General features: G+C 36.4%; 1 protein-coding gene across 8 annotated transcripts in view; it reads right to left on the bottom strand.

Annotated features, from left to right (window-relative positions):
• The window catches only part of LOC140496913 (solute carrier organic anion transporter family member 4C1-like), a 121830-nt gene that overhangs the window by 37583 nt on the left and 60247 nt on the right, over positions 1-24000 (bottom strand). For all 8 annotated transcript variants that reach the window (XR_011964447.1, XM_072597328.1, XM_072597327.1 and 5 more), the window contains 3 exons: positions 20998-21142; positions 19838-20033; positions 4876-5029 (listed from right to left, as the gene is read on the bottom strand). Coding sequence is in view for 7 of the 8 variants with exons in the window: in XM_072597328.1 (XP_072453429.1) it covers positions 4876-5029; positions 19838-20033; positions 20998-21142 (495 nt within the window). In the remaining variant the exon portion in view is untranslated. The remainder of the gene's footprint in view (positions 1-4875; positions 5030-19837; positions 20034-20997; positions 21143-24000) is intronic.

The raw sequence follows: 24000 nt of genomic DNA, 5'->3' as shown, positions 1-24000 counted from the left end.
GAGAAGAAGTAGTAGCAATGGGTAGAAGTAACAGAAAGGGAAATTAAAGCTATTCAAAGCTAGAAGAGGTTGTCTTGGGGAATAACAAAGGTCTTTAAGCTAAGGATAGATAACTAGCTGTTGTGTGTGTTCAGAGAGGATTCTTGCTCATATAAGGGTTGAACCAAAGAGATGCTGAGATTTTTTTTCAAGTCTGAGATTCTATGATTCATAACTCTGCAATCTGCTCTACAACTCCAGTATTACACTAAAATTGTTCTCTACAAAGTTACCAAAGATTTCTTAACTGCCTTTTCTCCCTATGTGATCTCCACAATAACTAGTAGTGTCAACCACTGGTAGATATGCTTGCAGATCTTGGTTTTGGGGATAATGTTCTCTCTGGTTCTTGTCCTCATCAGTCCTCTTTGCTGAATTAATTACTCCATCAATTGACAAATATTTATTAAGAACTACTATATATCAGGCACTGTGCCAAATACTAGAAATACAAATGGATTAAATGAAACAATCCCTACTCAAGAAGAGACAACTAAATGACACAGGTATAGAACACTGGACTTAGAGTCAGAAAGACCTGAGTTCAAATCCTATCTCAGACAGCAAAGGGCTAGAATCAGTAACCTCTAATATCCTGCAAAGATCTTACTTTCTAATGGGGAGCTGCCAAATACATATGAGTATATAAAGAATAATTATTACAAGATAGAAACATGAAGTAGTAGACTACAATGCAGTGTGACAGGCAAAGCAGTAATCATTGGAGGAAGATCAAAAAAGGAACTCAAGTGGAACTTGGTGCTTGCTGTGTCTTGAAGGAAGAGAGAAATTCTATAAATTGGGGGTGATGAGTGTAGCATCAAGGACCCTGGCATACACAGGAGGGCTTTTAGATCTGCTTTTCTAAAAGGAAAGCAACTTTTGAGAGGTCAACAATCTTCTTTAATTACATTTATTAAGAGAGAAAATAACAAGGTGAGAAATAAACACCAACAGACAGGACTTCCAACTGTCTGACCATAAGTAATACATATATCATAGATCAACAGACAGATTCAACTGTCTGACCATTACATACATACATAGCTACCAGACAGAGAAGCACCAGCATCTGGGTTTTCAAAGCTGAGGGGCTCTTTAACAGCTACTCAGAGTCTCATCTGGCACATGAACCTTTTTCCAAAGAGTAAACCCCAAAGTAAAACCTCACCTCAGAGTATATATACACTTTTCAGAGTCAGAAGGCATGACCCTTGAGACCCAATGCCTCATTAGAAATTAACAAAAACTATCTGAGGTTTATTAATGAGTGAAGAAGATCTTTAATTCTAATTAACATTACAAAGAGTGAGAATATTTCAGGCATAAGGAATAGCTTTGCAAAACATGGAGATAGGCAATAAAATATAACATGAGGAATAGAGAGAGGAGTCTGGAAGAGTTTTGGAAGCAATGTGTGAGAAGAACAGTAATGTAAAATTGGCCTATCAAAAATAGGTTGGTGAAAGACTGTGAATGGTCTCGAAAGCTAAACAGAGGAATTTACATTTTACCCTGGAGTTAACATGGAACTAATAAACTGAATAGAGAAGTAAGATGGTCAAATTTGTGCCTAAGGAAAGTCATTTTGGCAGTAACATGGAGAATGGATTGGAATGGGGAGATTTGAGACAGAGAGGACAATTAAGATGTCATTAAAATAATCTAGGTAAGAGTTTATGAGGTCCTGAACTAAGGTAGTAGTTGCAGGAGAAGGGGTCATATGACAGATGTGTAGGTAGAAATGGCAAGATGTGGCAACTTCTTGTATACAAAGGGTGAATAAGAATGAAGAGTCAAGAACTAAAACTGGGATTATAAATCTAGCAGACTTAAAAGAATAGTGGTTTCTGTATAAAAATGAGGAAGTTTGGAAAGATAAGTGGGATTTGGAGGGCGTAGAAAGGAAGGCAGAGATAATTTCTGTTTTGTAGATGTTGAATGAGGTGTCTGTGGAAGACCCAGCTTGATATCCTATTAGCAATCGGTGATGAGGGACCAAAGTTCAGGGGAGAGATTGGGGCTGAATATATAGATTTTTGACAACCGGAACAGAGATTATAATTAGACTCAGGGGAGCTAATACAGTCAACAAAGATTAAAAAAGAAGATGAGAAGGGAAGCCAAAAAAAAAAAAATAACCCTGATTAGATAAGTAGGAGAATCAGGTGACTGTAATGTCATAAAAGCCTAGAGAAAAGAGAACGATCACTAGTGTCAAATGCATCAAAGAAGAAGAATGAGTGAAAAAAAGACCATCAGCTTTGGCACTTAAGATGTTAGGAAAGCAGCTTCAACTGAATAATAAGGATCGAAGTTATACTGCAAAAAATTGAGAAGTAATCGGGGAGAGATGAAGAAAAGACAGCCAAGTACAGTCAGATTTTTCAAGGAGTTGGGCTGAGGAAGGGAGGAAAGATAGGACAATTTTAAAGGATAGGAGGGTCTCATGAAGGGTGTTTTTTTTTTCTTTAAAGAATGGAGAGATGTGGGCATGTTTAAAATAGGGAAGGGGAGAAACAGAGACAGTGAGATATTTAGACAGAAAGAAAAAATAATAGAAAAAAAGAAAATGAAATTGCAATCTACTAGTGAACACAGGGAACAGGGGTTTCAAGGGCACATACAGAAACCTTATGTTTGGCAAGGAGAAAAACAACTTCTGTCAGAGTGTGAAGGAAAGAGAGAATAACAGATGACAAGATGTTTTGAAATGAAGAGAATGGGATAATGAGAAATCCAAATGGACTCAATTTTTATCAGTAAAGTAAGAGGTAAGGTTCACTGCTGACTGAAGTGAGAAAAGAGGATGTGTGGGAGGCTTGAGAAGAAAAGAAAATGTTCTGATTAGTTTTTGCATGGTCAAGAGGGAATTATTTAGAGAATAAAACAATTCCTTTGCAACAGTAAGGACCCAGTTGAAGTTAGATCACTTGAATTTAAAATATACCCAGGCAGTACAGTTTTGTGCAGCCATATAAGTTGGGACAGAGAAGGCTGATGGTGGGAGGAACCCAGAGGTCAAGTTTGACAAGTGACGAATGGAATTCGAGAGCAAAGGACAACGTAGAGCAGATCTGACTAACCACAGGGGCAAGATTAGAGAGGGAAGGAAGGAAAGTTGGAATAGCGGTAATAGCCTGAGAATATACTGAAGGATGGGAGGAATTGGAAATATCAATGAATAATTACACATTTTGTGCATCACAACCTGGTTCTTCCCCAAGTCTCTATCCTGGACCATCTTCTGTCCTGTTCTATCCTTTCCTTTCTTCATCCTTTCTCTTCTTTATACTCTCTCAATAATCTCATCAGTTTTCATGAGTTCAATCATTTCAATGCAGATGACTCCCACTCCTATATTTACACTCTCTCTTTCTCTCCCAACTCTAGATCCACCTTAAACAATTGTCTGTTTGGATAGCTCTACTTGGATGTATTTCAAACCCAACATTTCTCAAATGTAATTAATGTACATGCCCTTTTCACATTCTCTTCAACTAATATCTCCTTCATACTTTATTTCTGTTGAGATCACCATTAACTTTCAAGTCACCCTATTGCAGCAACCTCAGAATTATCCTTGACTTTCTGCTCTGCTTTACTCCCTACATGTAATTATTTATCTGGACTTGTCAGTTCTACTTCCACAAGATTCCTCACAACTATCCCTTTTTTCTAGTCATGTAGCTAATATCCAAGTTCATGACCTTTTACCTTGCCTGGACTACTAACTGTTTTCTAAATGGACTCCTTCCTTCAGTCTCTCCCATCTCCAAACCATTCTCCACTCAGCTCCACTCTTTCTAAGGCAGATGTCTGAAAAAATTTTCAGTGGTTCCAGGTAGATTTTAAATGTGAGGCTACGGACACTGTATTGTATCTTAGAGACAGAGGGAATCACTCCATATATCCAATTTGTTTTCAAGTTTTCTTATCTCTTCCTTTACCTTTCTCATGTCATCCCTTACTATATCTCATATTATAATATCTCATCTTATCCCATATTATCATAAGTCACTACTCTGCTACAGGTCATCATGGTTTTTTAACTAGGTGACTGCAATAGCCTTCTAACTGATCTCCCACCCTCAAATCTGTTCCTATTCCAATTTGTCCTCTATTCAGCTGTCAGTGATTTTCCTAAAATGTAGATTTGACCATATCACCCCTCTTACCCACAGACACACGGACATATACGCACAGTAAAATCCAGCGGCTTACTATTGCCTATAGGATCCAACATAAACTTCTCTCCTATGCCTGTAATTCTCTCTCTCACAATCTGCACCTTTTGGCTTCCCTGGCTTTCTTCAAGTCTCAGCCTTCTACAAAAAGCTTTTCCTGAAGCCACTTAATGTTCGTATCTAGTATGCCTCTGGTGATTGTCTTCAATTTATCCAATATATACCTTGTGGTTGTTTGCATGCTGTCTCCCCCATTAGACTGTGAACTCCTTCAGAACAGGGATTGTCTTCTGGTGTTCTTGGTATTCTCAAGCACAGTGCCTGGTACATAATAAATGTGTGTAGATTGACTAGTAATTGTTGTTAATTGTCCTAGGCTAAAATGTTGAAAACCTAGTCCGAGGAAAATAGCCCCATTTTGGAAACCTACTCCTCCTGCAGTACTCCTCTCAACTTGTTGCTCTATAATATGGTTTTGGTAATACTACATAACAACAGAGGCATGCTTCTAAATGGAAAAAAAGGTAAATTTTAAAAAAGCTAATCAAAATAGATGTCCACATAAATATTGTAGGTTCTGAGCACTAGAAATATCCTGAAAAGACAGGTTCCTCACTGAGGCTGAAGAAATATTTTAAAAATGAATTACCTTTTGATGGTCTATTGTATTTGAAGACGTACAACCTGCAATGCAGGGAGAGAAATACTGGAGACTGTCTCTTCCACAGACAGGATAATAAAATGAGCGAGAGCAATTACACCTCAAATTACAAGGGGCTGTGATGTTTCCTATGCTTTCTGCTCTGTAAGAAACAAATTGAATCTCTGTTTTATAAGTTAATGGTCACTTTAAAATGTAGGTGTCCATCTAAAAATGAGATCACTACAGAATAGTCATGCTTAGAGGTCATATAGTTTACTGTACGGATTTGGCTTAATAAGCTTGACATTACTCTAAAGAAAAAAAAGATTTGTTTACCTTTTATTTATTGGATATATAGAATGTTTTTATTAATAAAAATGGTTGCATAATTAGGCTGTAGCATATGGTATAGTAGAAAAGGCACTGGCTCTGGAGTTAGAGGATTTGCTTTCAAATTTTACCTCTGATGACTGGTAAAGTCATTTAACTTCTTGTACTTCAGTTTCTTTAGTTATAAAGTAAGAGATTGTATTAGATGACCTCTTAGGGAACTTCTGATTTTAGATCTATCATTCTCTGATTGAATTTACCATCAATCAATCAGTCAAGAAGAATTTATTAAGCATCTACTATGTGTCAGGCACTGTGGACGGAAAGATAAAAGGGAAATATCCCTTGAATTGAAGGAACATATATTCTAATGGAGGGTGATAATATGTATGTTACTTAGGAATACATAAAATAGATAAAAGGAAACCTTGAGGGAACAGTTACTAGTAATTGAGTATGTGTGTAGGAGGACAGAACAGAGTCTTAAAAATGAGAGATTTCAAGAGGTAGAACAGCATTCTAGGCATAGTGGACAGTCAGTGCAAAGATACAGAAATAGGAGTCCAAGTACTACGGTTTAGGAAAAGCAAAAAGGCCATTATGTCTAGAATTAATTTATGGAGCTAGAAAAAAAAAATAATTCATTTGGAGGTCAAGAATCTCAAGAAAATTAGTGAAAAAAATAGGAAGGAAAGGGACTTTGTAGTACCAAATCTGAAACTATTCTACAAAGTTATAATCCTCAAAACAATTTTGAACTGGGTAAGAAATAGATAGGTTGATCAGTGGTACAAATTAGGTACACAATCTGCAGAATCTGCAGAAACAAACAAGAATAATAGCTTAGTGTTTTCTGTTCCCAGATATTTTCTATTCCCCCAAATACCAGCTATTGGAGCAAGAACTCACCATTCAATAAAAACTGCTTGGAAAACTGGAAAGCAGTCTGGCATAAACTAGGTATAACCCATCAGGTATTTAGGTATATAAAGACAAGCTTCAAATGAGTACACGACTTAGACACAAAAGGGGACATTATAAACAAATTAGAAGTGCAAAGAAGAAATAACCAGTAATATCTATGAATTAAGGAAAAGTTCATGACCAATCAGGAGACAGGACCACAGAAGTGGAAAAGTTTTGATTATATAAAAAACCAAACAAGAGGCAGAGACAGAAAGAGAAATCCTATTAAAAATAAGTAAAAGACATACAATATATTTACTAATATACCTACCAAGTCATACTTAGGGATTGCATGAATTCAACTACAAAATGTTTTGAATAAATGTAGATCTAAATACTTGTAGAAATATTAACTGCTCACGGATAGACTGGGCCAATGGAAAAAAAGTGACAACACTCTTAAGCTAACTTACTTATTCAGTGACAGGCCAATCAAGATAGTAATGGATTATTTTATAGGGCTAGAAAAATAATAAAGTTCTTGCAGTAGAATAAAGGATCAAGCATCTCAAGGGAAGTAAAGGAAAAAAAAGGTAGGAAAGAGGTCTAGTGGTACCAGGTCTCAAACTATACTACAAAATAGTTATCATTACAATGATTTGGTACTGATTAGTAAATACAAGTAAATCAATGGAATGAATTAGATGCATTAACATAAAGAGGCAAGCAGACACTACTGCATACTGTTCAACAAATCCAAAGACCTCAATTACTGGGATAAAAACATATTACTTGGCAAAAGCTGCTGAGAAAACTGGAAAACAGTCTGGATGAAATTAGGTACAGACCCACATTTCATAAGATATACTACAAATGGATACATGACATAATCATAAAAGGTGATATCACAAGCAAATTTAGAGAAGAAAGAAGGAAATTACCTTTACAAAATGGTTTTGTCAAAACCTTTTTAAACATCTACTTATATAACAATCTGATTTAAATGATTTAAGTTATTACTATGGCTTATTCACTTTCAGACTTTCTTGTGTTAAAGTAACCCTGTATTTCTGGTATCAATCCAATCTGGTCATAATGTATAGTCTTTCTAATATGTTGATAGGGACTGAGTTCATAACCAAACAAGAGATAGAGAGGCTCAGAGGAGATGAAAAGACAATTTTGATTATATAAAATTAAAAAGGTTTTGTGCAACCAAAACCAATGCAGTGAAAATTAGAAAGGAAACAAGTAACTGGACAAAAACATCTTCACAGCATATTTCTCCAATAATGGTGTCATATATAAGATATATAAGAAATTATTTAAATTTATAAGAATGAGAATCATTCTTCAATTGATAAACAGTCCAAGCATATTAACAGTTCAAATGAAGAAATATAAGTTTATCAGCAGTCATATTAAAATATTTCAGATTAATAATTAGAGAATTGCAAATTAAAATAATTATGATATTTTACCTCACCACTTGTCAGATTGACAAAGTTTGCAAAAGAGGAAAATGACAAATTTTGGGGGGCTATAGAAATAGGCTCACTAATGCACTGCTGGTGGAGCTGCATTTTAGAAATATGCCCCCAAACTTACTAAACTAGCTACACCAATTGCCCCAACTATATCACTGGCAGGACTATATCCCAAGAGATTAAAGAAATAAAGGGATCCACAGGTACAAAAATATTTATAGAAGTTTTTCTTGTGGTGGCAAAGAACTATAAACTAAAGAAGTGCCCATCTACTGGGGAATGACTAAACAAATGATTGTGTATGAATATAATGAAATATGACTGTGCCCTAAGAAATAACTAAATGAAGAGTTTTAGACGAAACTGGGAATATCACTAAGAAATGATGCGGAATGAAGTCAGAAGACCTAGGAAGAAAAACAAAATTGTTAAGCATTAGGATTCTGATTAATGCAGTGATAAACCGTGATTCCAAAGGATTAAAGATGAAGCATGCTATCCACTTTCTGTTAGAAAGGTGATGGATTCAGGAAGGAATGATAGCCAAGGTGTGAAATGGTTTTGCTTGACTATGCATTATTAACATAGGTTTTCTTTTTCTTTTTACTATTCAGCTGAGGAGGGAGAAATGTGAAGAAATTATATTTAACTGGAAAAAAACTATAATTTTTTCAGTAATTGCAGCATCCAATTTTCTTTTACTATGTGTGTGTGAGTGTCGGTGTGTGTGTGTGTGTGTGTGTGTGTGTGTGTGTGTGTGTGTGCATGTGCATTCGTGGATGTCTGTGTGCCACTCCCCTCTTCATCACTGAAACTTTGATTCTATACAATTCGCTCGGCATGCATACCTTTGTGGGCATTACTGTACTGTGTAAATGACACTTAAGAGTTCTTAGAACTAACTTCTGAAAATAAATTAAATATCTGGTTGAATAAATTTCCCATTATTGACGAACAATTTCTTGCTGTGTCTTGAAGTTAACATTTCTTCAAAGTACCACAGAAGCACAGAATCACAGAATTTCAGAGTAACCTGAAAACCAACCAAAGAAAGTAGTCACCTAGTCTGACCTGTACTGAAAAACAAAATCTTCTGTTACCTACCTCACCAAGTAGATGTCCAGCTTTGCTTGAAGACTTCCCATCATGGGGAACTCATTACTTTACAAAACAGTCCATTCCACTTTGGGGTAGGTCTAACTGTCAAGAATTTTTTTCTTAGGGGGTGGAGCCAAGATGGTGCAGTGATAGCAACTACTCACCTAAGCTCTTAGACAAACTGCTTCAGATACCTCTAAAAAGAGAATCTGACCAAATTTTGGAGGTGCAGAATCCAACAGGAGACAGACTGGCAGATTCACAGACCAGGACAGACTGGAAGATCAACAGGAAGGATCTGTTCTGTGGGGGTGAGCCCACAGCACACAGCACAGCAGTCCCACAAGGGCATGGCCAAGCAGGAAACCCCTAGGGCAGCCTCAGGCAGCAGCAGCACTGCAGAAAGGCAGAGTGGCAGCCCAGGGCACAAGACCAGCAGAGCTGAGTGAGTGACAGCCACTGAGCCCCAGGTATCACCTGCAGCCACTCCTGAGATTTTCAGCTCACATATTAAATGTCTATAAGTCACCTACTTGATCTTCCTGGAACCAAAATGGCAGAGTGATCAGGAAATGCTCTCTCCCCCTCACGTATTGACCTCAAAAGAACCATAAAATATTTCCCCAGAAAAATTCTGAATCAGTGGGAACAGCTGAAGGGGCAAGTAGTCTCATAGCACCTGAGACTAGAAAAATAGCTAAGGGGGATTTCTTTTACTGTGGCGGAGACTAACTGGAAGGAGAGAAGCCCCAGAGGGGGTGGAAACTCGCACTAGGACCCAGGTATCAGTTTGCCTTTGCTCTAACTCAGCTGAGGAGATCTACCCTGACTAGACCACCCCTCCCCCACTCTTAACAAGCTAGCCCCAGGGCTAAGATGGGAAATACCAAACAAAAGGAAAAACAAAGGCACCTTAGCTTTCCTGCACCAGCAGCTCAACAACAGATTCTCTAACTTTTAACTGAAAGAACCAGAGGCCACAACACACAAAGCCTCACCATTAAAGCAAGCAGGAAAAGATCATAGAATCTTTCTATGGGGATAAGGACCAAAACAGGATTACCAAAGGGGTCAGTGTTGAGACTGTACTCCCATCTGAAACTTCAGAAGGGACTATGAACTGCTTGCATGCACAGAGAGCACTCCTGGAACAGCTGAAGAAGGAAATAGAAGAAAAAAATGGCCAATGAGTTTCAAAGTATGAAAAACGAATTCACTGAAGAGAATAGCTCTTTAAAAAGGAAAATTGAAAAAATGGAAAAGGAAGTACAAAAACTTATTGGAGAAAATAATTCCTTAAAAAGAATAATTGGAGAGATGGAAAATGAGATGCAAAAGTTATTTGAAGAAAACAATTTGATGAAAATTAGATTTGGACAAGTAAAAGCTAATGACTCTATGAGACATCAAGAATCAGTCAAACAAAATCTAAAGAATGAAAAGATAGAAGAAATATCTAATTGGAAAAACAACTGACCTGTAAAATGGATCCAGGAGAGAAAATTTAAGAATTATTGGCCTACCAGAAAGCCATGATGAAAAAAAGAGTCTAGACAATATCTTCCAAGAAAACATCAAGGAAAACTGCCCAGAAGTGCTGGATCCAGAGGGCAAAACAGTCATCGAAAGAATCCACCATGCACCTCCCAAAAGGGATCCCAAACTAAAAACACCAAGAAATATTGTTGCCAAATTCCAGAACTATCAAGTGAAGGAGAAAATAGTACAGGCAGCCAGAAAGAAACCATTCAAATATCGAGGAGCTACAGTCATGATCACATAGGACCTTGTAGCTTCTGCATTAAAAGATCAAAGGAATTGGAATCTGGTATTCCATAAGGCAAAGGAGCTGGGACTACAACCAAGGATCAATTACCCAGAAAAGTTCAGCATAATATTTCAGGCAAGGAGATGGACATTCAGCGAAATGAGGGATTTCCAGACCTTCCTGACAAAAAGGCCAGAACTCAATAGAAAATTCGATCTTGAAACACAGGTCTCAAGAGAGGGATAGAATGGTAAATGGGAAAAGAAAAACTTGTTACTCAGTTTGGGCAAGCTGTTTACATCCCTATAAGGGAAAATGATACTTGTTAATCTTGAGAATGGTACATCTATTTTGAAGTATAAAAGGGATATACATAGATAGAGGGAATGGGTATAAAGTAAATGATGTGATGATAAAAATGTGATTCAAGTATGCGAAGACATTGTAACAGGAGATGTAAAAAGGAGGAAGCAGAAGATAAATTACATCACAGGAAGAAGTACAAAATTATATTATAGTAGAGGGAAAGAGGGGAGGGAGATGAACAATGCTTGAGAGATACTCTCATCTGATTTGGTTCAAGGAGGGAACAATAAACTTAATTAAGTATATAAATCTAACTAGCTCTATAGGCAGTAGGAGGGAAAGGGGGAAGATAGGGAAGGGAAAGATAAAAGGGGGGGAAAGAAGTAGCAAGGGTAAAGGGGAATAAAAGGGAGGGGGGCTGAAAGAAGGAAGGGAAGACTGCAGGAGGTGGTGTTGAAAAGTGAAAACTCTATAGAGGAGAGGAAGGAAGACAGGAGAACTAAAAGCACAAATGGTGGGAAAGAGGATGGAGGGAAAGACACAGATTGTAATTATAACTGTGAATGTGAATGGAATGAACTCTCCCATAAAATGGAGATGGATAGCAGAATGGATTAAAAGCCATAATCCAACAATATGTTGTTTACAAGAAACACATTTGAAATGGGGGGATACACACAAGGTAAATGTAAAAGGTTTGAGCAGAAAATATTGTGCCTCAGCTGATGTAAGAAAAGCAGGGGAATAGTAATCTTAATCTCAGACAAAGCAAAAGCAGAAATAGATCTAATCAAAAGAGATAAGGAAGGAAACTATATCCTGCTAAAAGGCACCATAGATAATGAAGCAATATCATTACTAAACATGTATGCTCCTAGTGGTATAGCACCCAGATTCTTAGAGGAGAATTTAAGGGAGTTACAGGAAGAAATAGACAGCAAAACTACACTAGTGGACCTCAACCTCCCCCTCTCTGAACTTGATAAATCTAACCTTAAAATAAACAAGAAAGAAGTTAAGGAGGTGAATAAAACTCTGGATAAGGTAGATATGAGAAATCTCTGGAGAAAATTGAATGAAGATAGAAAGGAATATACCTTTTTCTCAGTAGTACATGGTACATATACAAAATTTGACCATGTACTAGGGCATAAAAACCTCACAATCCAGTGCAGAAAGGTAGAGATAGTCACTGCATCCTTCTCAGATCATAATGCAACAAAAATCATATATAATAAAATGCCATGTAAAGATAGACCAAAAATTAATTGGAAACTAAATAATATAATCCTAAAGAAGGAGTGGGTAAAACAACAAATCATGGAAACAATCAACAACTTCATTCAAGAGAATGACAATAATGAGACAACCTACCAAATCTTATGGGATATTGCAAAAGCAGTTCTTAGGGTAAGTTTTATATCTTTGAATGCCTACATGAATAAAATAGAGAAAGAGGAGGTCACTGACTTGGATGTGCAGCTGAAAAAGCTAGAAAAAGAACAAATTGAAAACCCCCAAGTAAATACCAAATTAGAAATACTGAAAACCAAAAAGAAATCAATAAAATTGAAATTAAGAAAATTATTGAATTAATAAATGAAACTAATAGTTGGTTTTATGAAAAAAACTAATAAAATTGATAAACCTATGGTCAATTTGATTTAAAAAAAGAAAGAAGAAAACCAAATTACCAATATCAAAAATTAAAGGGGTGAGCTTACCTCAAATGAGGAGGAAATTAAAACAATAATTAGAAATTACTTTGCCCAACTTTATGCCCATAAATTTGACAATCTAAATGAGATGGATGAGTATTTTAAAATATATAAATTGCCCATATTAACTGAAGAGCAAGTTGAACACTTAAACAACCCCATCTCAGAAAAAAAAAATTGAACAAGCCATCAATGAACTCCCTAGGAAAAAATCTCCAGGGCCAGATGAATTTACAAGTGAATTCTGTCAAACATTTAAAGAACAGCTAATTCCAATATAATATAGACTGTTTGGGGAAACTGGGGAAGAAGGAATACTTCCAAATTCTGTCTATGACACAAATATGGTTTTGATACCTAAACCAGGAAGAGACAAAACAGAGAAAGAAAATTATAGACCAATTTCTCTAATGAATATAGATGCAAAAATTTTAAATAAGATTTTAGCAAAAAGAATACAGCAACTTATCATGAGAATAATACATTACGATCCAATAGGATTCATACCAGGAATGCAGGGCTGGTTCAATATCAGGAAAACTATTAGCATTATAGATCATATCAGCAACAAAACTAACAGAAACAACACGATTATCTCAATATATGCAGAAAAAGCTTTTGACAAAATACAACACCCATTCCTATTAAAAACATTGGAGAACATAGGAATAAAGGGAACTTTCCACAAAAAAATAAGCAGTATCTACCTAAAATCTTCAGCAAGTATTATATGCAATGGAGATAAGCTAGATGCATTTCCAATAAGATCAGGGGTGAAACAAAGATGTCCATTATTACCATTATTATTCAATATGGTACTAGAAATGCTAGCTATAGCAATTAGACAAGATAAAGAAATTGAAGGAATTAGAACAGGCAAAGAAGAAACTAAGTTATCACTCTTTGCAGATGATATGATGATATATTTAGAAAATTCCAGAGATTCAAGTAAAAAAACCACCAACAACTTTGGTAAAATTACAGGTTACAAAATAAACCCACACAAATCTTTTGCATTTCTTTATATTAGCAACAAAGCCCAACAGCAAGAGATAGAAAGAGAAATCCCATTTAAAGTTACAATAGACACTATAAAATATTTCAAAGTTTACCTGCCAAAACAAATCCAGGGACTATATGAACCCAACTGCAAGACACTTTTTGCACAAATAAAGTCAGATCTAAGTAAGTGGAAAAACATCCGTTGCTCATGGTAGGCTGAGCCAATATAATAAAAATGACAACTTTACCTAAATTAATTTACTTATTCAGTTCCATACCAATTAAACGATCAGATAATTATTTTCTAGAGCTGAAAAAAATGGAATCAGAATTCATCTGGAAGAACAAAAGGTCTAGAACATCAAAGGGACTAATTACAAGAAATGCTAGGGAAGGTGGCCTAGTTCTACCAGATCTCAAATTGTATTACAAAGCAGCAATTATCAAAATCACTTGCTACTGGCAAAGAAACAGAAGGGTAGACAAGTGGAATAGACTAGGTACTCAAGACACAGTAGGCAATGAATATAGCAATCTACTGTTTGATGAACCCAAGGACCCCAGTTTCTGGGATAAGAACTCACTGTTCAACAAAAATTACTGGGAAAACTGGATAAAAGCATGGCAGAAACTAGGCATAGACCAGTGCCTGACACCATACACAAGAATAAAATCCAAATGGGTACACGATCTAGGTATAAAGATTGATACGACTGACAAATTGGTGGAGCAAGAAATAGTGTATTTATCAAATTTATGGAGAAGGGAAGAATTTTTGACTAAAGAAGAGACAGAAAGCACTATGAAGTGCAAGATGGATAATTTTGATTACATTAAACTGAAAAGTTTTTGCACAACCAAACCTAATGCAACCAGGATTAGGAGGGATATAGAAAGCTGATAAAGACTTTTTTTTTTACAGCTAACATCAGTGATAAAGACCTCATTTCTAGAATATATAGAGAACTGAGTCAAAGGTACAAAAACACAAGTCATTCCCCAATTGATAAATGGTCAAAGGATATGAACAGGCAATTTTCAGAGGAAGAAATTAAAGATATCTATAGTCATATGAAAAAATGCTCTAAATCACTTTTGATTAGAGAGATGCAAATCAAACAGCTCTGAGGTACCACAGCACACCTATCAGATTGGCAAACATGACAGAACAGGAAGATGATAAATGTTGGAGAGGATGTGGGAGAGTTGGAACACTAATACATTGTTGGTGGAGCTGTGAGCTGATCCAACCATTCTGGAGAGCAATTTGGAACTATGCCCAAAGGGCTACAAAAATATGCATACCCTTTGACCCAGCAATATTGCTTCTAGGACTGTATCCCCAAGAAATCATAAAAGTGGGAAAGGGTCCCACATGTACAAAAATATTTATAGCAGCACTCTTCGTGGTGGTCAAAAACTGGAAATCAAAGGGATGCTCATCAATTGGGGAATGGCTGAATAAATTATGGTATATGAATGTAATGGAATACTATTGTGCTATAAGAAATGATGAACAGGAAGACTTCAGAGAGGCCTAGAAAGACTTATATGATCTGATGCTGAGTGAAAAAAGAAGAACCAGGAGAACTTTGTGCATAGCAATGACTATTGTGTGTGAGAGTTTTTTTTTTGGTAGACTTGGAACTTTGTAGCAATGTAAGGACTTAAAAAAATTCCCAATGGTCTTATAAGGCAAAATGCCTTCCACATCCAGAGAAAGAACTATGGAATTCAATCGCAGAAAGTAGCAGGTCATTTTTTTTGTGTGTGTATTACATTTTGGTTTGCTATATGATTTATCTCATTCAATGCAATTCTTCTATACAGCATGACTATAATGAAAATGTATTTAATAAGAACGTTTGAGTAGAACCTATATAAAATTGTATGCCATCTCAGGGAGGGAGAGGGGAGATAAGGGCAAGGGAGGGAAAAATAATAATCTAAGTTATATGGTAGTGATTGTAGAACACTGAAAATAAATAAATAAGTAAATAAATAAATAAATAAAATTAATAAAATTAATTAATTAATTTTTTTCTTAAAGTCAAGGCTAAATTTGTTCTTTACAACTTCCACTCAACCTTCTATGAAACAGAAGTCTTGCCCTCTGAGGTCAAGAACCAGTCTAATCTCTTTTCTTTCAAATGCCTAAAAACAAATGTCATATACCACAATATTTTCTCCAAATTAAACATCTCACTTTTTTTTCAACAAATCCTCAAGACTATGAAAGTCCTTTACCATTTACCAGGGCTCCTGGACCAAAAGACTTCAAGGGGTACATTGGGAAAAAAATTACATCTTTATTTTCATTAACTTTTAACTGTAATTCAGCAATTCCTTTGATTATGAATTCTGATGAATTTCAAATTTGATTATGATTTTTGATTTTGAATTTTAAAAAGTTATTCTTCGATGACCATAGATTTCACCCAACTATCAATGGGGCCATTAAAAACAAAAAAATATAATAATCCTTGCTCAAATCTAATGGTCTTTTTTCAATCCTTATCCTTGACCTTGCAGCTGTTGGCAGTATGGACTACCCTCTTCTCTGTGAAACCCTCTTATCTCTAGGTTTCCATAACACTCTTCTCCCCTGGTTCTCTTCCTTCCTGTTTCACAGATCTTCTTTAATCTTCTTTGCTAGATATTCATCCAAGTCATGTGCTTCCACTAACAGGTATCCCCCACTGAGGGACTCTGTACTGGGCTGTCTTCCCTTCTTTATGTACATATTTTACTAGCAGCACTAGGTGGTGCAATGGATAGAGCACCAGTGCAGAACTCAGGAGGACCTGAGTTCAAATCTCACCTCAGACACTTGACACTCACTAGCTGTGTGACCTTGGGCAAGTCACTTAACCCCAACTGCCTCATCTTGGTTCATCTCCAGTCATCCTGATGAATAGCTGGTCACTGGATTCAGATGGCTCTGGAGAACAAGTGAGGCTGGTGACCTGCACAGCCCTCCCTCCCTCCAAACAAAGTCAAGTGCAAGTCATGTCATTATTTCTCTGATGGCATGGTCTTCTTCAACAGTGAAAGATGAACACAAATATTTTACTTAGTGATCTCATTATCTTCCATGGTTTCAATGATAATTTCTAAGCTGATGATATTCAGATTCAGCCAAGCTCTAATTTCTCTCCTGATCTCCAGGGCTGCATCTCCAATCACCTATTAGACATCTCAACCTGGCTGCCCTGTTGACATCTTAAACTCAGCATGTCTAAAATTGAACTACTATCTTTCCTCTCAAACCCATCCCTCTTCCTAACTTTCCTTTACTGCCAATGATTCTACCATCTTCTCAGTCACTTCAATTCAGAAGAGAGGCATCATCCTCTACTTTTCACTTTCTCACCCCCACCCTCTCTCCAAATATCTGGATTTTTGCCATGTCCTGTCAATTTTACCTTGGTAATATCACTCATATGTTCCATTTCTCTCCTCTGACACTGTCACCATCCTGGTGTAGGCCTTCATCACCTCATGACTGGACTATTGCAAGAGTCTTTATGGCTGGTCTCCCTGCTTCAAGTCTCTCCCCATTTTCATCCATTTCCTCATACTTGGGCTAACACCAAACTTCTGGTTTGTCTCCTTGCCTCAAGTCTCTCCACTCAAGTTCATCCTTCATGTGGATGTCAAATTAATCTTTCTAAAGCACAGGTCAGACCATATTACTTCCTTCTATTCAATAAATACCAGTGGCTCCGAATCACCTCCAAGAGCAAATATACAAAGACTGTTTGAAATTCAAAGTCTTTCAGAACCTCACCCTGTCTGACCTAGCCAGTCTTCTTACATCTTTACTTCCTGTTCCTCTATGCCCTGTGACCCAGTGACACTGGTCTTCTTGCTGGGCATTTTCACTGACTGTTTCCCATGTCTAGAATACTGTTCTTCCTCATATCTACTTCCTGGATGCTTTGACTTCCTTCAAGTTCAAGCTAAAATTCCATCTTCTATAAGAATCCTTCCCTGATTTCTCCTTAATGCTAGTCCCTCCCCTCTGTTATCTCCTGTTTGTCCTGTATATATCTTATTTGCACATAGTTGTTTGCATTATACATTATTATAATTATACATTGGAGCACATGCTCCTTGAAAGTAGGGACTTTTACCTTTCTTTGTATGCCTATCACTTAGCACAGTATCAGGCATATAACAGGTGCTTAATAAATGCATATTGACTGACTATGCTCTCAAGTCTCTCCAGTTTATCGCTGTCCTTTCTCAAATTCAGTCCTCTGAATAAGTACAATAGCCTACATGTGGTGTGATGAGAGCAGAGTCCATCAGGACTCTCACCTCATATTCCTGGTTTCTAAGCCTTTTTAAAAGCAGGAAATGATCCCATTCACTTTTTCTGCTGTCATAATTGTTCTACTAAAATCCACAGTTTTTTTTTCCAAATACATTATCTGGTAAGACCTTCCTCATCTTATACTTGTAAGGTTGATTATTTGAACTGAAATATAAGGTTTTATATATATATATATACACATATGTATGTGAATATATATTACATATAAAGTTATATATTAGGTATCACATATATATCCCTATGTTTGCATTAATCCTCTATAATAAGATAAATAAATTTTATCTTATTTTCTTTAACCTAAAATTTTAGACTATCAAGAATTTTGAACAGTGAGAGGGAGTATATTCTAGGCTTGTAGGTGAATGTTCCACGGAAAGTGTATATGCTACAGCCTTTGGAGAAGGCAGTGAACACACACCTCTGAATAAATTTCTTGTTGGTCGCTTTAGGAAATCCAAATTTTATATTACATTCCATTACAGGACAATTAATTAATGATAAAATAACAGCTTACTTTACAGTAGTCAGTTATTTCTCCCAGGTTTATGTCATTCATAAATTTGATAAGCATTCTATAGATGACTTAGTTATTGAGGGGACAATCTCCTGGAGGAGATGAGAAGGGATGAGTTCAAGGGGAGAAGTAGAAACACTGACCTTTGAGAGAAGAATAGTCACATCTTCCTAAGAGGATGGGGTGAAGAAAGATAGAAAAGGATTTTGAGATATACAAAAAGGAAAAGAAGAAACTCAGGATAAATGTCCTCTGTTTTCATAGTTAGATATGGCGCAAGGCCCTCTGCAGATGGGGTAAGATGGAACATTTGAGAGATGCTTACGAACAGTTGCTATGGGAACTACAATAGAAGGTAAATTAGGGAAGGATAAACGGAGTGCCATGCAGTAATGAGACTAGAGAACTTCCATTGTAGAAGGCCTAGTTGTTCCAATTCAACACAGGTGAACAGGGTGGAGAAAAGGGATGGTAGTGATCCCCAAAGAATGGTTTTTAACAAGGCATGACCAGTAAAAGAGAGGGTTAAGGAATTCAAGAGGTGAGGATAGGCTATAACTGTGGAACCAGACAACTGGAGTCAAGTTTGGGAAGAAAGGAAAGGCCAGGGAATGGGGCCATGGTTTGGAAGAGCACTGAATCATGGAGGGACTAGCAGTTATGATGAAAATGATGAATTAATTTAGAAAGAATGAGCTGTAAGGACAAGCAGGAAGTTTTTGTTAGAAAGGAATTTCAGAATTTCTCATCATTGAAGTAGAACATTTATAGGTGCCGGTGAGATCAAAAGTAAAAAATTCCTGCATACAAATAAGATGGAATAAGGATGTAGATTACTAGAACTGAGGCAATTGGGTGGCAAAATGGATAAAGCAATGAACCTGGAGTCAGGCTTCAAGCCTTGAGTTCAAATATGACCTCAGATTTTTAATAACTATATGACCCAGGGAAAGTCACTTAATTTCAGTTACTCAGCTTCAGTTTCCCTATCTATAAAATGGGGATAATAATGGCACTACTTCTCAGAGTTGCTGTGAGGATAAAACGAGATATCTGTAAACACTTTATAAACCTTAAAGCTCTATTATTAACTATTATTATTGCTAAGGGAATTGATGGATTGGAAGGATGGGATGTCTTTGTAGTACCCAAGTATCAAACGCAGGGAATATAGCACAAATATAATTCTTTCTTCTTCAAGTTTTTACTGTACAATTAGTAAGTATAAAATTTAAATTGCTATGTTTACTATTATTACTATCATTATCATTTTTAATATTCTTCACATCTTTAATGATTATATTTGTCTTCATGACAAAATTCATGATTTTAACCTCCTTGAAGTCATCAACTATGTCTTATGATTTATAAACCCATACAGTGTTTTATATAGTATTTAACACATATCGTACCTGCTTGGTAAATACTTGATAATGACTAGTAAACATGTTTTTGAACTACGATGTTAAAATATCAAAAAAGACATTAAGATATATTTACCCTTTATATGGTTGAAAAACTCCAGCAAATGCCTCATTTGGACATTTCATAAAGATTACAGTCATAGTCAGCAAAAAAGATGCTATAGATGCAAGTACTGCAAATTTCATAGCTTCTTTACAAGACATTTTGAACTTGGAAACAATGACACCACCCAGAACCTGCCCAAGAGCTGCTCCTGGTATTAAAACAATCCCTAAAAAAGGGAAAAAAAGGTCCAACAATTAGAATATGAATGAGACACAATCAGTCACAGAACAATTCACAATTACATTCAGAGCAAAGCAAATTCAGCAAGTGTGGCAGATCTTTCCCTTCCCCCAAAATATAAGCAATAGAGTTGGGAAAGTAGAAGAGAAAAAAGAAAAGACTGAAAGAAAAGAAGGAAAAAGAGGCAAAAAGAAAATGAAATGTGGGTAAGAAAAAAGTAAAAGCCAAGAGAGAAATTAGAAAAATCATAGGAAAGGAAGGAGATTTTTTTTTTTAAAAGGTAATTCTGGAGAGAAAAGGACTCTGAAGACTCCTTTCTGTTAAATTATATCCTTAAAAGGATCATCTATCAAAAGCCCAAATACACATAAGAATTCTATAACCTGCTACTGCTAGATAGAAGTTATGAAATAATAAAAAACCTTTAATTAACTCCAAAGATATTAAAGCTTAACAAAATGACCCCCCTGGATATCAGTGACCTCATCTTTAAAAATGAAAGGCTTAAACTATGCCCTCTAGGGTTCTTTCTTACTCCAAGGTTTTATTATCCAACTTTTAGTTTTACTAATTTAACTTTGGCTCCAACTTTTTTTATTCCAGATCAGTGATTTAATTGATATCAAGAATTCTAGATGGGAAAATTCCCTTTACCAAAAAAAATCAGCATCTACCATGCAATTTAAGAGCTCTCTGAGAGATTGACTTGTCAAAGTTCACACAGCCAATGTGAACCCAGGTCTTCCCTAATCAAAGGCCTAAATTGGACTCTCTATCCACTATACCATGTTTCCTCTCCATTTCTTCTTTACAGAATCTTTTTTTATACACTTAGAAATTTTGACAAGAGCCACATTAAAATTTATATAAACTAAAAGCTTTAGCACTAAAGATATTTAAGAATAGTTTATGTTTTTAGGATAAAGGAAACTCTACTGATGTTACTATACCTCCAAGGGTAGCTGCATAGCTGGATGACTTTCCAAATTGATTTTCTATATATTTAGGTAAAAAGGTAGCAAATCCAGTAGTAATCAAGGCTTCTGTGGTGGTAGATAGAACTAAACACATAAAGGCAGGATTCTTCAGCAAAATCTATAAGTAAAGTGTTTCGAGTCAGTAATTGTATTATTGATGACTATATTTCGTTAAAAGGATAATTTAACTAGAAAAGACACTTTTCAGCCATCACATATTAAAACTGCACATTTCCCTGACTTAAGACATACACAGTAAATTTAAAAAGAAACCACTGACAAATAATATAAAGGCAGGTGGTTTAGTACTGTATTGGACTAGGAGTTAGGATGTCCTGGGTTGGAATATTGCCTCAGACACTTACTACTTATATCATCCTGGGCAAGTCATTTAATCTCTCCAGATTTCAGCATCCTCATGGACAAAATGAGGATGATAGATTTAATGACCTCTTGGGTCCCTTCCAGCATAAAATCTATAATCCTATTAATATGAAAAAGGTATTAACACAAGCTTGACATGCTTTTTTATTGTTCATAATACCACTGTTGTTTGTGTGCTATGTGTCAGGCAGATGACAAAAAGTGAGCCAAGTACCAAGCAGAACTCAAAGTTCACAATGACAAAATATTATAAAGAAACAGTCCATTGAGTCTATTGGACTGCACGAAGAGGTAAGACATTTTAAATGATTATATTAATCGTTCATATGCAAATGTACACAATATCTGAAAACAGCATATTCTTTTATGCGGGTTAATTTGCCCACAATATGGCTAACATTATTAATTGCCTTAACAATTACTTACTTTTTTTCATGCAATAGAAAATATAGCCTCCCTTCGCAGTCTTGACTCAATTCAACTATATATTCTTCTCAACCTTTGAATCTTTCTTCCCCTTGGTCTACTACAATTAGGCACAGCCAAAGAGTTTTTCTAATTAATTAATTTTTAATTTTCAGCATTCACTTTTATAAGATTTTGTTCTAAATTGCCCCCCTCCCTCCATTCATCCCTCCTAAGAAGGCATGCAATCTGATACATGTATGATCATATTAAACATATTTCCATATTAGTCATTTTATGAAAGAAGAATCAGAACAAAAAGGAAAAACCATGAGAAAGAAAAAAACACCAGCACCAGAAAAGAGAATAGCATGCTTTGATCGGCATTCAGACTCCATAGTTCTGTCTCGGAATGTGGATTGCATTTTTCACCATGAGTCTTTTGGAATTGTCCTGGGTCATGGTATTGTCCAGAAGAGCTAAGTCTAAAAAAGTCGGTCTTTGCACAGTGTTGTGGTTACTGGCATATCTTTAAAATCTCTTTCATTGCTGAGGATTGTCTATTCTCATTACATCCACCTCCTCCTAAACCACTCACAATAATGTGGTTTCCAACTTCCACACTCAATAAAAATTTCTTCAAATCCCTGCTGTGTTTTGTTTTTATTTTATGGATAGCTTTTGCTTTTACAACACTTCCAAATATATTCTCGTGCCTACTCTGGCATTAGTCACCCAGAATTCCTCCTTTGGCACATTGATAATGAGGGACTCCAGGCCTTCACAAAATTTTTCTTTGAGATTATCAGGGTTCAACATATGGAAACATATGCACTGAGGATAGTGGCATGGCACTTTTCTGCAAGTGGCAATCACATTGTCATGAGTCTGTTGTACACTCCTTTTGGAAGGTATACAAGCCTGTTGACTAAACAAGCTTTGGTTGCAAAACTTATTCCAACTTCATGGCACTTCTCATCACAGTGGTCACGCCAGAAAAATGTGTAACCAGTTCTGACTTTGGTAAGCTGGACTTCATTTGTCAGTCTTATTTCACTCAGGGCTGCTATTTGAATGCGATACCTGCTGAGTCCATGCACAGAAAGAGCTATTCATTTTTCAGGTCTACTGGATTTCATGTTGTCCATAAGCATGTGCACGTTCCATGTACCAATGATAAGTGGAACTATCTTTACACAAGTTTTTGTACATTTTTTTGGTGTTTTGATCACAGGGTGGGATCCCTGCCTGCCATGGTAAGCAGATCAAGGTTGGGTCAATCAGAAAATTTTTAGGGCACCTTTTCTAACCCCTTACTCAGGCCAGGAGGTGAACAATGTGACCCTTAAAATGACTGTTCAGACACCCAGGTGGCTGCTGAATCCCACTGTTGCTTCAGTCCAGTGAGAAGATGACTCTTTGTCCTGAATTTTCCATTGGAAGGATTGTAACCACAGCTCTCAGGGTATCCATATCTGCTGTTTTGTCATTTGACAGGTGCCACAATACTTTGAGGTAGTTAAAAATGGTAAAATGGTATGGGGTGATGTTTTTTGACTCACACATAAATTGGATTCAAATGAGGCAGAGTGGTGTGAAGCTGTTGGTTTCACTTTCACTTCCAGAGTCATCAAAGGCCAGCGGCAAGATAAAAGTCAAGATGACCTATTTGATCTTTCTGTAATCTCCTTTGCTAGATCCTTATCCAGGTTATGCCTATTAAAAGTGGAAGGCAGCTAGGTGGTGCAGTGGATAGAGCACCAGTGCAGGAGTCAGGAGGACCTGAGTTCAAATCTCACCTCAGACACTTGACACTCACTAGCTGTGTGACCTTGAGCAAATCACTTAACCCCAAATGCCTCATCCTGGGTCATCTCCAGTCATTCTGATGAATATCTGGTCACTGGATTCAGATGGCTCAATATTCATTTCCACAAAATTTTGAGTTCCAAATTTTCTCTCTATCTCTCCCCTCCTCCTACCCCATAATGCCTTGCATTCTCATTACCCCTTCCCTCAATATGTCCTCCCTTCTATCACATGCCTCCCCTCCCATATCCACATCTTCTCTCTTTTCTTGTAGGGCAAGATAGATTTCTATATCCCATTACCTGCATTTCTTATTTCCAAGTTGTATACAAAAATAATTCTCAACATTTGTTTCTAATACTTTGAATTCCAACTTTT

Source organism: Notamacropus eugenii, chromosome 3 (genome assembly GCF_028372415.1).
Source record: "Notamacropus eugenii isolate mMacEug1 chromosome 3, mMacEug1.pri_v2, whole genome shotgun sequence".
NCBI classification, from domain to species: Eukaryota; Metazoa; Chordata; class Mammalia; order Diprotodontia; family Macropodidae; genus Notamacropus; species Notamacropus eugenii.
Note: the sequence above shows the minus strand (reverse complement) of the source record. Positions and strands in the feature narration are given on the sequence as shown.